This window comes from Daktulosphaira vitifoliae, unplaced genomic scaffold, assembly GCF_025091365.1.
Source record: "Daktulosphaira vitifoliae isolate Bord-2020 unplaced genomic scaffold, ASM2509136v1 Scaffold_1, whole genome shotgun sequence".
NCBI lineage: Eukaryota > Metazoa > Arthropoda > Insecta > Hemiptera > Phylloxeridae > Daktulosphaira > Daktulosphaira vitifoliae.
Window position 1 is genome coordinate 23,403,030 of NW_026099572.1, and position 16,566 is coordinate 23,419,595.

General features: G+C 25.0%; 1 protein-coding gene and 1 long non-coding RNA gene across 9 annotated transcripts in view; one reads left to right on the forward strand and one right to left on the reverse strand.

The window, feature by feature from the left end:
* Positions 1–3,415, reverse strand: part of LOC126896181 (uncharacterized) — a 70,586-nt gene extending 67,171 nt beyond the window's left edge. Inside the window, exons 1-2 of the long non-coding RNA XR_007701794.1 lie at positions 3,063–3,415; positions 456–1,201 (exon numbers count right to left, since the gene is read on the reverse strand). This is a non-coding gene — a long non-coding RNA (uncharacterized LOC126896181). The remainder of the gene's footprint in view (positions 1–455; positions 1,202–3,062) is intronic.
* A 558-nt stretch (positions 3,416–3,973) lies between these two features.
* Positions 3,974–16,566, forward strand: part of LOC126896168 (uncharacterized) — a 101,920-nt gene continuing 89,327 nt past the window's right edge. For 7 of the 8 annotated variants that reach the window (XM_050668705.1, XM_050668707.1, XM_050668709.1 and 4 more), the window contains exons 1-10: positions 4,037–4,103; positions 4,169–4,259; positions 7,638–7,664; positions 8,094–8,120; positions 8,446–8,472; positions 8,709–8,735; positions 9,126–9,152; positions 9,390–9,416; positions 9,767–9,793; positions 12,390–12,419. In XM_050668705.1, the coding sequence (XP_050524662.1) occupies positions 4,190–4,259; positions 7,638–7,664; positions 8,094–8,120; positions 8,446–8,472; positions 8,709–8,735; positions 9,126–9,152; positions 9,390–9,416; positions 9,767–9,793; positions 12,390–12,419 (289 nt within the window). In that variant the 5' untranslated portion in view covers positions 4,037–4,103; positions 4,169–4,189. Of the gene's footprint in view, positions 4,104–4,168; positions 4,260–7,637; positions 7,665–8,093; positions 8,121–8,445; positions 8,473–8,708; positions 8,736–9,125; positions 9,153–9,389; positions 9,417–9,766; positions 9,794–12,389; positions 12,420–16,566 lie in introns of all 8 variants that reach the window. The other variant, XM_050668706.1, reaches the window with a different exon arrangement.

Genomic DNA, 16,566 nt, shown 5'->3' on the forward strand with positions numbered 1-16,566 from the left:
GTTTAATTCATGTTTTCACCATGAAGATAAAATAAAGTCCGAAATTTTTTTTTACCATTATAAAGTATATTACATTAGCTTTAACTATTTAAGATATATATAAAAGTGTCAGACCTTACGAAACATTTCCAAAATTTAAGTAAAAAAAATTAATTTTTTGTGAAAAAGTTGTCATTTTAAATCCCTCCTTGTGGGCAGTTTAAGGGTTAAATTTATGAAAAAAATATACCAAATGAAAGGTAATGATATTATCCATCTATATAAAAAATAATTATATTGATATGTTCATTTTTGAAAATGTTATGGCACTTTTAATTAAAAAAAATTAAAAAAATATCGAAAATTAGCGATTTTTAAATTTGTAATTTTTTTGGAGGTTTCCTCTATTTACGGCGAACTAGGGAATTTTTTTCAATTTTTAAGGGTAATGTCTTCGACAAGATACGATTTGTGACCTTTTGACGTATCATTGAAAGAAATCGGTTCGGTGAGAGCTGAGAAAAAGTGGTAACAGACACAAAAAAAAAAAAAAACATCTTTGTAAAACCAATACTTTCTCAGCTTCGCATCGAAGCTAAAATTATTATTAATTACCCACTGCTGTTTGGAACTGATGAATAATGTGAAGTCCGGATACAGAAAGGGCAAAGAACACCGTCACATACAGCAAAAACGATAAGCAGCTCAATTCAACGACTATGGTGACAAGGTAATTCACGACCCAATTACTTGGCATCGATATGACCGAAACGACCAAAAGAGAGAGCACGAATTAATGTTTCACGACCACTACCACACACACAGGGACCGGTCTAAACAGCAGCGCCGCCGTACCGTTACGAAGGTCGTGGTTTTTTAGTAGGAAAAAACATTGAAGGTCGGGGCGTATATTATATAAAAAACGCGGAATCTCCGGAATACTAGACGGCTACAGAAAAAGATGAAAACAAATTGCGTTGTGTCAGCGGCATAACCGTTGTGACAAACACAAACGTGTATGATGTGATCGACTGACCTGCTCTCCCTCACTTACCGTGTTTTCATATTAAATTAAATATATTGCGTCACCTCACATTAATGTGTATCTAACACTGTGCTTACAATTATACGAGAAAATGACGAGTCTCCATTCGCAGCAACGTTTTCATTTATTGTCTTGATATCAGCTACATTTTTTTTATTCTTTCTTTTACACAACTTCCTAACAAAATTTATAACTCTTTTAAATACGTTTTTTTTTTGTGGCATTGTTGTATTTTATAGAAATATAAACACTATTAATTATTCTTTAAATTGTACTAAAGCAAAATAATTAAATAATAAATGTTTAGACTCAAATTTCCATAGAAAATAAACTATTATTGTGTCATAGTAATTGAAAATAATAATATATATTTTTTATAAGCCAAATACTATTTCTTTTAATTTATGCTATGAAATCAATTAAAACATTTTTTAGCTAACTTCTTCCTTATTATTGTATGTAAAATTAATACCCTAAATGTAATTGTGAAGAACGTAAAAAGGTATTTTCCCCACTAAATAATTAATAAATACGAACTACGCGTAATTCTAGAGAACTAAAAAATAGTTTACATTGATATATATAAAAATTCCCAAAATTGATCAAATTTATATTTACGTTATGAAAATGTTCCGGAAAGTCTACCAACCTTTATAATATATCAAAATTAAGTTTTGATATTTACAACAATATTAATAATAATTTTATTAAAATAATAATAATTAAAAATATAAAGTTAAAATATTTAAAAAGAAAAATCGACTTAGTATACTACTGGATAATTATTTGATTTGGTTTTTTTCAGTGACTTATTTTATTTAAAATAATTATATGCAAATTACTTTTTATAATTTTATTTATTTATTGACATTTAAGTTATAATAATACTAAAATAATGTTATATCGTTTTTGAAAAACTGGTATAAGTGAGACTTAGAACAAACTTACTTATTCATCTAAATATTTAAAAAAAAAAATGATGATTATATGATTTAGATATTCATTTTCTTGGAAACTATTGAAAAATTTTGCTTTTCGTACAGAAAAATATTATTCGATTCAATATATTATACAATAATATATAATTAAATCATTTTTTCCCCCGTCTTTTCATGTATAATACCCTAAATATTAATGAAAACAATATTTTAAGTTTGATGATTTGATATAAATTTTTTTCTATAATTTTTGTTCTTATAATTTTTTTTATTTTATCAATCGTTTGCGTTTTAAAATTATTTAAAATACAATATCATAACTAATTTGATATCATTAATAACAGACTCAAAAATAATCCGGAATTTGAGTTTCTTATATAAAATGATTCACTCTGTATTTAAGTCCTAGGTTTACAGATAACTTCATGTGATTACATATTTTTAAAAAATAATTTTTTCATGTGTATTATAAACTATGAATGTAACATTTATAAATGTTCTTAAATTTGTTATCATTCGATATTTTTTGAAAGGCTTATCTAGAAAATAATAATATAATAAAACTATCCTATTGTAATAACACAAAAATAACTAAATAAGGAGATGTTAGGGTGTTTTTGACCAAGATTGGATATTTTGGGGATTTGGTCAATTGGTGAGCAACGAGATTCTATCGGGGTTGTAGAGTCCGAGGGTTTAGAACAATAAAGACAAGTAGATATAAAAAGTAATAATCAAGGTTCTTCTTATAGAGATATTGTAAATGATTCAACTAGTAAGTACCTGTAATAATACACTGAGGCAACGAAGAGGCGGTGGCCATCTCACGAATACCCAGTCGAAGTGTTATATATATACAGTAGAAATCACATTAGGTTTTAAACTCTTTTAGGCAACGAAGAGGCGGTGGCCATCTCACGAATACCATGTAATGTGATTATGTATAAGGTCCGAACTAGTTAATAATAATTAATTGAAGTTTAAAGATTAATATAATTATTTGATCTATTGCTTTATCGTTCTATACTCAGATTATTAATTCTAAATAATTGAATTATAAGATAATATAAGTATTGATTCTTAATGATTCAAAGTCTTACCTGAAGATTTTTCTTGTTTTAATAATAACTTTTGACAATATCAGATTATAATAAAATAACACGAACTCAAATGTTTAGTTCATAAATTAACAATTAAGAATTTCACAATGATGATTACGAACTTGGCGTATCGATGTCGAAAGCACGATTCGACCAGCTCAATGAATATTCAGAGACAGACTCTCTTTAAGCCTTCCGCACTCAGCCCCTTTATAGTATTCCCTTTTATCCCCGCACAATCATCATTGTGTCATTCTCGCAATGTTGCTATTTTATTGACAAGTCATCATAAAATATATGAATTAATACATTAAATACATAAATACATGCGAATAATACACAAATCATTTTGACACTTCATTAATATTATTATAGTTAGTTAAAAAGAGCTGACAAGTATAATTTGTGAATTTTCTCAAAGAAAAAAAAACAAACATGTTATTATAAGCTTATGAATATAATTTATAAATAAAAGTGTTAATAATTTTTAAATGACCATTATTATGGACACAAACAGAGCAGTCCTCTGTTATATCATATTGTGATAGTGTCGAGAGTATTATGACACTATTATTTCAAAGATGTATTGTCAACATTAGTCCCTCAAAAATATGTTATTCATAATAGAAAGTTTCTCAAATTACCTGATGGAAATAGACAAATTAGCTAATTATAATTAGTTTCTAAATAATATCTGAATAATATCAAATTAAAAAATTTGAATTCAACGTCATATCAGATATATTTTACAAATACTTATGAATTTCTATGACGTCATTTTGATGTTAATATAATAAACTTAGAAAAAAGTAAATACAAAACATATTTTGAAGAAATTATTTCTGATATTGTCTTATTATAAATTTGATTTATTGATAATTACTTCACTGTTAATGAAAACAACACATACTAGTTATTTTAAATTGCAAATAAAATATTTAAGTATTTAATACATTTAATTTTTATCATAATAGAAAAAATCTTCTTTTCGAGTAAGTACATTATTTCATTCAACATAAATATTACAAAAAGGTTGAGAAGGTACATAAATGATTTTTGTTAAGCAAAATTTTAAATGATTATTATAGTAAGTTTATTTATTTTAGATAACTATAATAAAAAGAATAATGTCAATTTGGTTTTTGGCTCTGTTATTATTTTGTGTTGTAAATGAAATTTCCAGCGATGACTCCAATGGTAAGATATAATTAAAAGTTTAATTAACAGGTGGTGGTTGCAAATTAAAATAAACTTATACTATGCTATTATCATTTAAAACATATTATTTCCATTTTCACTATTTAATCAACATTTTTATCATAAAAAAATTTTATTAAAGCAATCTGCTTTAAATACTTACAGCGCCTAATGGATTTATCCATAGAATATGTCATTTTAAATACTGTGTACAATTAATTACATTTTACTTTTATTTCTCATTTTCAAATTATCTTACTTAAAATTTTTGTATGATTAAATAAATTTTTTTTTAATTCAGGCATCTCTTACATTAAGTTTTATTTTAATTCCTGTTTCCAATTCATTGTATAAAATCTGAATTCTTTAATTTTTTACTATAATTCAAATTATTCTAGTATCTTTTACTTTGTGTACTTATATAGGTTTTTATTTTATTTTAAATTAAGAGAAAATCATTTTCAATACAAATTGTTTAGATATTTAAAATTTAGTAATTTTTTTTATTAAAAAATAAAATTCAAATAAGTTATTTATTTAGCGTCACTATAGTAACTCAAAAAAAAAATATTAAATATATATCTAGGTGGTGAGGGTAATGTATGATCAGAGTTACTATTATCGTTTTTATATTAGCTTCGATGCGAAGCTGAGAAGGTATTAATTTTACCATGATGTGTTTATTTATTTTTTTTATTTTTTTTGTTTTTGTGTCTGTCACTACTTTTTCTCAGTTCTCACTGGACCGATTTCTTTTAACAATACGTCAAAAGATCACAAATTGTATCTAGTTGAAGACATTACCCTTAAAAATTTAAAAATTTTCCCTCGTTCCCCGCAAATGGGGGAAATATCCNTAAAATTGAAAAAAATTCTCTCGTTCCCCGCAAATGGGGGAAATATCCAAAAAAATTACAAATTTAAAAATCTCTAATTTTCGAAATTTTTTCAATTTTTTTTTACTTAAAACTTCCATTACTTTTTGAAAAATCAACAAATCAACATAATTTTTTTTTATACTAAAACCTTAGATATTTACCTTTCATTTGATATCATTTTTTTGAAAATCTATCACTTAACCTGCTCATTAGGGGGGATTTAAAATTGCAACTTTTTTACAAAAACTAACTTTTTCAACTTAATTTTTGAAAATGTTCCGGAAATACTGCGTCCTTTAAACATATATCAAATTAAAGCTTATTTTATGTACTATAAAATGAAAAAAAAAAATTTGTCCCGACACTTTATCTTCTGCATGTAAACGGTTGCCGTAGTTAAAAAAACACTATTTTTGTGTTAAAATTTTCGATTTTCAATTTTTAATTTTCAACTTAAAAATGCTATAACTTTTCGAAAAATGCATGTATCAGCACAATTTTTTTTTTTCTAAATACATTATAAGTACATCTTCCATTTGACATACTTTTTATTAAAATTGGACAATTTCCCTTATATAGGGAGCATTCAAAACTTGAAACATTGTATAAAACATAGAACTTTTTCAACTTAACTTTTGAAAGTGTTCCGGAAATACTGCGTATTTTAAACATATATAAATTTAAAGCTTATTATATGTACTATAAAATAAAAAAAAAAAATTTATCCGACGATCTATCTTCTATGTGCAAATGGCTGTCCAAAATTAAAAAAAATGTAATGTTTGCGATAAAAATTACCTTTTATTGGGATGTTTTTTGTGCTTAAAACTGCCATAACTTTTTCAAAAATTAACATATAAAAATAATATTTTTTTGTATTGAAACCTTAGATATTTTCCTTTCATTTGATATAATTTTTTTTGAAAATCTACCACTTATTCTGTTCACTGGGGGGATTTAAAATAGTAACTATTTTACAAAAACTAACTTTTTCAACTTAATTTTTGAAAATGTTCCGGAAATACTGCGTTCTTTAAACATATATAAAATTAAAGCTTATTTTATGTACTACAAAATGAAAAAAAAAAATTTTCCCGACGACCTATCTTTTATACGCAAATGGCTGCCGTATTCAAAAATATGCTATTTTTGTATTAAAATTATATGTTTTGTATTTTATTTTAATAGAAGTTGATGTTGATTTTGCAATTATCCATCAATTTTTTAAAATTAAACACTATCTACAGATTTGCATCGAAGCGTTTCTTATGATAGTGATTTTAATCACTGTCAGATTAAATCTATACTGGACCCAACTATGCAATGTCTCCACTATGCCGTGACCCCACTGTGCTACCGTTTTTTTAACTAAAGCTATAGCTTTTTAAAAAATGTATTAATGTTCCTTTCTTCAGCGAAAAAATCTTAAGGTTTATAGTTGATTGCGTAGTGCTCTACTGCAACACGCCATGGACTTAAGATTGGTCACTGTTTGGTATTATTCGTTATTATATTCGTCATTTATATGGTTGCTATTTTCAATGTGTTACTAAGGAACATAAGTTCAAAACGTTTTATGTTTGTATGAATTTTAAGCTCATTTCCATTACTCGTATTATATTCCTTAATTTGTTCCCATTATTCGTATGTATTACCATTCTTATTCAAATTATTCGTTATTCGTCATCTTCCCAACAGTTGTCGGTATTTGTGACACGAATTTAAGAGATTATAAATATTTGTCCAATTACGCGATAGACGGGAACGGTCTACTAGGTAATTAATGACTTTTTTGAAAATATTATTTTTGGATTTTGTTAATTACATATGTATTTCTATATATCTACCATAAAATCATTTTTAGGTCCATTCCTTACAACTTATAAAATTTAATATTAGTAATATCAGAGCTCATAAACTTAATCATAGATAAAGTTATAAATCCTTGTTATAATTGCACGGCTAATAGCAATAAAGAATACAAAATACAGTCTAGAAAATTTTGATTTATTCATTTTAATTTGACTTATTGCAAAGAATCAGCAAAAACGACACCTTTATTTAGCAAATTTTCGTCCGAGTAGTTACGTCGTATAATAGCAGATATTTTTGTATTGGGCTTTTTTTGCTGTTTTTTTTCATTTTAGTTGGTTTTGATGGATTTGGTTTGGTTGGGTTTAAATGGCAGATTTTTGAGGCGACAAAAAAACAAAATGCTATTGAATTTATACAATTTTGTTATCAAGTCAATGAAACGAAATTTTTATCTTTCTATTTATTCACTAAGAAAAATAACAAAAATACATTTAACACATTCACAGTGAGTGACATAGAAACACACAAAATGACTTGATGACTAAATGACACAAAACTTAATTATGAAATATGAAATCTATGTATCAGGTTTTGGACATGAAGAGAATGGGAATATAAATAAATCATGTTTTTATCACTAGTCCAAACTTACTTTATAAAAATGTATTTTTATAAAACTTTTCAGATTCAAAACTTGAAAATTTCATAAATAGTAAGAAATTATAATTTATATTATAATACATTTTTAAATATCATTAGATTTTAAACACCTAATAATATTATTATGCAAATTTCAGTTTATATTTTATAGTTCAAATCTATATTTTAAGTTGTTAATATTTAAATATTTTATATAATATTATAATACAATTCTTATAACTCATTAATTTTTAATATTAAATAAATACATTTAAAAATAGATAAAATTAATAAATAATTAAAGAATGGCTGAATTTGCCTTCTTACAAAATACATTCATATACAATGTATAAAAATGAAGTTTGAACAATCAGAAACATTTCTGTTGTTCGTGTTCTATATGAATATGTCAGTAATTATTAAAGATATACAATATCAAAAAATTAAAAAAACTTTGTAACAAATTTTCATGACACAAATTTTTTTTTTAAATAATTTATAGAGATGTATAAATTGGCGCCCCGTGTAGGTAATGTACACAATATTATTAATTTCATTATTTCTTATGCCAGAAAAAAAAATTAGCTGTATAAAATTTTTATTGAATAAATTACTGTTGACCCAAATAAGATTTAGTTGGCACAACTGTAATATCCAATATAATTAAGAAACAGTCTAAACATAATCATGTATAAAAAAGAAGTTTGTACTATTAGTATTATTTCTGTCGCTCACTTTTTCGTATACTTAAGAGTGTAGGAGTATCATAATGATACCATAAAGATATACAATATAAAAAATATAAAAAAATGTATAACATATTATTTAAAATATATATTTATAATTCTTTTCAGATTATTACGAACAAGATGTCTTAAGATGTAAAAAATCATAATTTATATTATAATAAATTTTTAAATATTATTATACATATCTATAATAAAGAAGTTTGAACTATCAGGAACATATCTGTAGTCCACTTTGTTCATGTTCTATATGAATATATGAGTAATTTATTATGCTCGAATACCTTTATTAAAGATATACAATATCAAAAAATTAAAAAAAACTTTGTAACGAATATCATTATAAAATTTTTTTTATAATACTTTTTCAGTGATAAAAATTGGATTGTTCAAAACAAGTAATATAAAAAATATTATTCATTTTATTATGTCTTAATACCAGGGGAAAAAAAGAGATAGTAAATTATTATTGAAAAAATTACTGTTGATCCAACTAAGATTTTGTTGGCAAAATTGTAATAATTAGTTCCCAATAAAATTAAGAATAGTTAGACTATAGTTAGACATATGGCTAAAATTACGTTGACTATCTTCTTACTAAATACGTACATATGCATATGTATGAAAAAGAAGTTTGTACTATTGGTATTATTTCTGTAGCTCAATTTTTCGTATTCTTAAGAGTGTGGGAGTATCGTAATGTACCTTAAGGATATGCAATATCAAAAATATAAAAAAAATGTATAAGAACTTTTTTTATAAAAATACTTTTGTTAAATACTTTTTAGATTTAAATGACGAAGAGATTGCAGAAAGTAATAAATAATATTATAATACATTTTTAAATATTATTACATATTTAACACCTAACAAAATTATTATGAAAATTTCAGTTTGCATTATTTAGATTATAATTATATTACAAGTTAATAACATTTGAATATTTTATATAATAATAAAATGAAATTTTAAAATATATGCAAAATCAAAAAAAAATAAGAAATTTTTATAACAATTTTCATTATAAAAATATTTTATATAATACTTTCCAGTGTTAAAAGAAGAATGGCCCTTCATAAGTAATGTATACAATATTATTATTTTTATTTTATCTTAATATCAGGAAAAAAATTAGCTATTGTAAATAATTGTTGGATAAATTACTGTCGATTCAATTAACATTTTATTGGCACAACTTTAGTATCCGATTCCCGATAAAATGAAGAAATAGCATAAAAATGACTAAATTTTCATTTTGTACTATCTTACTAATACATATGTATTAGAAGAAAGTTTGTACCATCGGGAACATATCTGTAGTTCACTTTTTGTAACTTATTAGGCTCGAATACCTTTATTAAATATATAAAAAATTATAAAAATTTCATGATATTTTTCATTATGAAAATGTGTTTATAATACTTTCCAGTGTCAAAAAAACATATGGCCTTTACGAGTAAGAAATAATTAAATACCTTGTTTTAATCTTAATAAAATTATTATGAGAATTAAAGTACATACTTTATAATTTAGAATCCATGTTTTAAGTTGATAATATTTGAATATTTTATAATTTTGAATAATATAATTTAAAAATACTTTCGTTAAATTACTTACTTCTTGTGTAGTATAATTATTAACACATGTACTAAATATCACATATGTATGAATAAAGCAAAAAATCATCTAAGGAATGTTTCCCTTTTGGGGTAATAAAAATAACTATTTATCAACACATGTTTCAAACCAGTCCCCTACAATTCATTAACTACGCCCACGGCAGGGTTTCTATCACAATTAACCAATCACAAATAATAATCTAACATCTTAGGAATTTNCCTTTATCTTTTTTTTTGTTTATTACACTTGAAGGCAGTTTAAATATTATTGCTAAAATGGTTTTACCATTATGTGTTTTTTTTTTGTCTGCCCATGAAATTTTCAGCTCTCTCTGGATCGATTTTGTTGATTTATGCATCCAAAGAACCCGATTTTAATCTAGTTAAATCTAAAAATTTGTAAAACTCCTCAATATAAGAAATTTTAAAAAATATGTCAAAATTACCGTAAAAATGATGTTTAAAAAAATATTCAAAAATAGGTATTATTATTTATTTCGTATTAGAAGATTATACTGATTTAATTAACAAAAGATGCCACCAAGCGGCGATAACAATTCCGACATAACTGGTTCAAATACATATCAATAATTATAATTTTTTAATTTCTATGATTAAAAATTTGAGCAAAATATTAAATGCTTGTAAATTATTTGCTTAATAGCTTTATTGGCCGATTTCACATAGTAAAACAACCATGAGATTTCTTTATAAATATTGTAATACACTTTACGTGCTTTTATTTTAGCTTCGATGCGAAGCTGAGAAAGTATTGGTTTTACAAAGATGTGTTTTTTTTTTTTGTGTCTGTTACCACTTTTTCTCAGCTCTCACCGAACCGATTTCTTTCAATGATACGTCAAAAGATCACAAATCGTATCTAGTCGAAGACATTACCCTTAAAAATTGAAAAAAATTCCCTCGTTCCCCGTNTAGTCGAAGACATTACCCTTCAAAATTGAAAAAATTTCCCTCGTTCCCCGTAAATGGGGGAAACCTCCAAAAAAATTACAAATTTAAAAATCGTTAATTTTCGAAATTTTTTCAATTTTTTTTACTTTAAAGTGCCATAACTTTTTCAAAAATGCACATATCAATATAATTTTTTTTTTATAAATGCTTGATGTCTTTACCTATTATTTGGTATATTTTTTTTGTAAATTTGATCTTTTTTCTGCCCACAGGGGGGGATTTAAAATGACAACTTTTTCACAAAAAATTAACTTTTTCAACTTAACTTTTGAAAATGTTCCGGAAGGTCTGACACTTTTATATATATCTTAAATTAAAGCTAATGTAATATACTTTAATTTGAAAAAAAAAAATTTGACCTCTGGACTTGTCTTCACGGCGAAAATGGCTACCGAATGCTATTTTCGTGTGAAAATTCTCGATTTTATTATTTATATTATATTTAACTTTATAATGCTATAACTTATTGAAAAGTTTATGGATCCACACAATTTTTTTATGAGAAATAATATTTTTTAATAAACCCTTTTTCATTCGACATACTTTATCTTAATCGAGATATTAATAAGGAACCAGCAGATCAAGTAGCTTTTGGAATAAAACACCAATTTTTTTAAAATTAAACACTATCTAAAGATTTGCATCGAAGCGTTTATTTTTGATAGTGATTTTAATCACTGTCAGATATCATTATACTTGATCCAACTATACCACGTCACAACTGTGCCGCGACCACCCTGTGCTGGGTTTTTGTTATAGTTAAAATTAAAACGTTTCAGAACTAAAAGAAAGCTATTTGTTTCTTGTATACTATAAAAAACTTATTTAGAATGAGCGTTTTTAAAATGTCATTTTTTACAATGTGGTAATTTTAAGATATTTTTTTAAATTTCTAAAATTAAGGGATTTTACAAATTTTTAGGTTCAATTAGATAAAAATCGGGAGAGCTGAGAATTTTTATGATCAGACATAAAAAAAATCACACACCATCACAAAACCTTCTCAGCTTTCCACTACGCCCCTTTAAATTTCGTTAAAAGTTAAATTGGCAAAATTACACTAACTAAAGAGATAGTTAGTAGCAAATGACTTATAAAATATCATAGACATAGGATGGACAAATTTTTGGTACCTAAATGTAATTTTTTCCTTCCTAAATTTTATTTATACAACAATACTTTTAATTAAGCAAATATTTTTGAACTATTTAAAAAAAATGTTTTTATCAATTTTTGCATATTTAACGATGTATACCATTAATATACGCTATATAGTCGTTAAATGTGCAAAAGAGTAATACGTTAAAAGAAACGCAATGTAAAATCTACTTGTTTTCAGTAAGTTAATAAATAACTAAATTTAACTTAACTTATAGACTTGTTTAAATCAACCCTTGATATTCATAGACAATAACTGAATTTAATTATAATTTAATTTGAAATTGTTTAAATAAAATTTAGACTATTTATTGGCGAATATAATCATTAATGGTAAAGTATACTTATTAATAAAAAATATCATAACTACATTATTACTTAAAATATAGTATGAACAAAAGTATCGTGTTTATGGCAAAACCGTGTAACTAAACGTTTTAAGATTTTATTTTTTACCAAAAATAATTATTTAACATATTTTAAGTGGTTTTCAAATAAAAAGTTTTTATTTTTCTTGAGACAATGAAATATTTATAAGTCTATTTACATTGGTATTAACACAAAAATGGTGTTTTATTTTCTTCTTCTGAATTGTGGGAAATAGAGTTACGTGATTTTGCTACAGAGACGATGATTAATTGTAAAATAATTAAATAATGAGTTTCTTACCGAATTCTTAATGAATTCTATAGTATTTTTTATTCTTTGCAACACTTTTATATTATATATCAAAATGAAAAAAAATATTGACTGGTCAACATAGGCGTGAACAGACTTATTAGTCTGAGGCAGCAAAACTTACCCCCAACTACATTGCTACATTAACGGCCCACTTTAAAAAAAATTAAATTTAATACTCATAGAATCTCAAGTAATTGTCCCTAAACATTTCAAGAGTATGTAATTACCTTGTCTAAATACCCCTTTTACTCTTTACAAATAGACGTTGCTATAAAAATTTTGGTTTATCTTACATTTAACATTTTAGTCTATAAATACTAACAATAGGGTACAACGAAATATTGAAAATGTTGGTAATTAACTTTTAATAAGAATAAAACGTGCAGTTTAATATCCTAATTATCGGGAAAAAAAATATTGTTTTAATATCTTCAGGCGACACAAAAGGGTGGAAAATTTACTATAAGGGTAGTTTTTTTGTTTTTGTCAGTTATCTATTAATATATACTATTTACAGGAAAAATTATAGAACTATATGTTTACCATAAAATTTTATTAGCAAAAAACCGTATGTATTATACTTAGTTATTAAAATTAAAAGGACAACATATTTCTATCTTTATCGCTGAAATCGTTTTTATTAGTTAATTTAAATATTGCAGACGAAATAAACTGATAAAAAGATTGAACAGAAAAAGTGTTTGTATAAAAATTGTTTAGAATTTAATTGTTATTATTTGCGTTGTGTGTATCATTTCTTTTATCAAACATAGTTGTTATAATTGGGTAATAGGTGGATTGAAAAACGGAATTTGCTAGTACTATTAAAATTTACAAAATAAAATATTCTTGTTATTCCACTATTATTATTATTGAAAATCTATTTATTTATAGAGGGTGATCTAAAAAAAAAAATGTCTGGTCGATAAAAAATATTTTAAAAGATATTAACACTTTTACACTAAGCCAGAGGAAAAAATTACATTTTTTGCAAACTATTACTGAATTATAACAACTACGTTTGGTAAAATAAATGATACACAGGACACAAATAATAAACAATTAAATTCTTAGCAAATTTATACAAAAACTTTTTTTGTATGTTGAATATTTCGTCTGTAATATTTTAATAAACTAATAAAAACAACTTCAACGGTAAAGATAAAAATATGTTGTTTTTTTAATTTTAATGGTTAATTATATACAGCTTTTTTGCTAATAACATTTTTTATGGTAAACATTTAGTTCTATAATTTTCCTCCGTAATCAGGAGACAAAACTGCAACTTTTTCTTCAATTAGAATTTGATTTGATAATCAAATTCTAATAGAAGAAAATTTTTCAATAATTGTTCCACCCTAACTAACAATTAATAAAATTCATAATAATTTCAGTAGTAAATTATATAAAACTTCATACTGGTATTAGATAAGAGTTATATAATTAAATTATTGAACAATATCAATCAATATATTGTTAACATATAATATCATTTTTCTATTTTTTATTAATATATAACTTCTATTAGGTCTATAAAAAGCCATGCTAAATTTTATTTTTTTAAGTCTGACCACTTTTTAGTCCAATATTGTTAGAAAATTTCTTAAGGTAGCACCAACGTTTAGATAGCCAGCGTTGACTCTATCTGGTCCATTTAATATACCAGACCAATTGAAGGTAGTAAAAGCATCCTTTGTTACATCTATGCGCTTGTCTATATTGGTAAATAATTAAATAAAAGAAATACTAATTTTAGAGTTAAAACAAGTTTAAGACATAAGAGGGAGGATTACACCAGTGGCGCCAATCACTTACAATAATTATTGCATAATATGTCAAAGTAGAAATAATGGGTTACAATTTGGACGGACTAATAAAAATTATATATGTGTATAATGTATCCTAAAAATTATATGGTTGTTGTTTCGTAAATTGCAATTGGTGTCACTTCATAAGTGGGCGGATAGCTTGTTAATTTTTTTGTCATATTTTTCTATCGCATTGGCACTACTGAGTTATACAACGAATATAGTCTTTATTTTATATCACGTAATCCAAAAAAGGTATGGGCGAACAAGTGGCATGTAACGCAATACAACAGACGAAGCCGGATTTAGGGGAGGGCTGAGTGGGCTGCAGCCCATGGGCCCCCACAAATTTGGTATACATTGGTATCACAAATATAATAATAATTGTTCTTTAATAAGTAAAAAAATATATTTCCTTGTTTATGTATAAGTCCGTCCCTGACCGCAGATATAAATGTATATCAGTATTAAATATTTAATTATGTGCTAATAATGCTAAGCTGCATAAGTTAATTATTAAATGTATCAATGTAAGTTTATACCAATGATGAGTATTTATATATATATATATATATATACAGGGTGATTTTTTTATCATAAACCACTCAATTACTTGCAGAATAATAATAATTTTAAACATTTTAGCTTCGATGCGAAGCTGAGAAGGTAATGGTTTTACTAAGATGTGTTTATTTTTTTTTTTATATCTGTTACCACTTTTTCTCAGCTCTCACCGAACGGATTTCTTTTAACGATAAGTCAAAAGATCACAAATAGTATCTAGTCGAAGACATTACCCTTACCTTCAAAATTGAAAAAATTTCCCTTGTTCCCCGTAAATAGGGGAAACCTCCAAAAAAATTACAAATTTAAAAATCGCAAATTTTCGAAATTTTTTCAATTTTTTTTACTAAAAACTGCCGTAACTTTTTCAACAATGAACATATCAATATAATTTTTTTTTTATAGATGCTTGATGTTTTTACCTATCATTAGGTATATTTTTTTTGTAAATTTGACCTTTTTTCTGCCCACAGGGGGAGATTTAAAATGACAACTTTTTCATAAAAAATTAACTTTTTCAACTTAACTTTTGAAAATGTTCCGAAAGGTCTGACACTTTTATATATATCTTAAATTAAAGCTAATGTAATGTACTTTAATTTGAAAAAAAAAAATTGACCTCTGGACTTGTCTTCATGGTGAAAACGGCTACCGAATGCTATTTTTGTGTGAAAATTCTCGATTTTATAATTGACATTTTTTACTTTAAAGTGCTATAACTTTTTAAAAAATGTATGAATCAATACAATTTTTTCATGAGAAGTAGTATTTATATACATCTTTCATTGGACATACTTTTTTTTTTAATCGAGATATTAATAAGGAACTAGCAGATCATGTAGCTTTTAGAATAATCCATCAATTTTTTTAAATTAAACACTATCTAAAGATTTGCATCGAAGCGTTTATTTTTGATAGTGATTTTAATCACTGTCAGATATCATTATACTTGATCCAACTATACCACGTCACAACTGTGCCGCGACCCCCCTGTGCTGGGTTTTTNATTACTTGCAGAATAATAATTCTGTGCTGGGTTTTTTTTTTTATTATCTTTAGTTACACATTATTCTTGAATTTTTAACTATGTAATACTGTTTAAGTTCATCCCTTATGCCTTGGAAGGGGGTCAACTTTATTTTTTTTAATGGTAACACATATTTTTAATTTAATAAAATGTTTGAGTTTTTAATTTAATAGTTAATGGCATTTGAATTTTTAATATAACTTTATTAGCTTATTAGATATAAATATTTAAAGTTTCAAAATTTTGAGTTAATATACATGTATAATACACATGGGATTGTAAATACAGGTAGCTAATTGGATTTTTATGACATTGCTGTCTCAGTCACGGATTGTTTATTATCAATTATGATTATCAATAGATATACTTTCTGTATTGTCAGTTAGTGTATTTATAAACT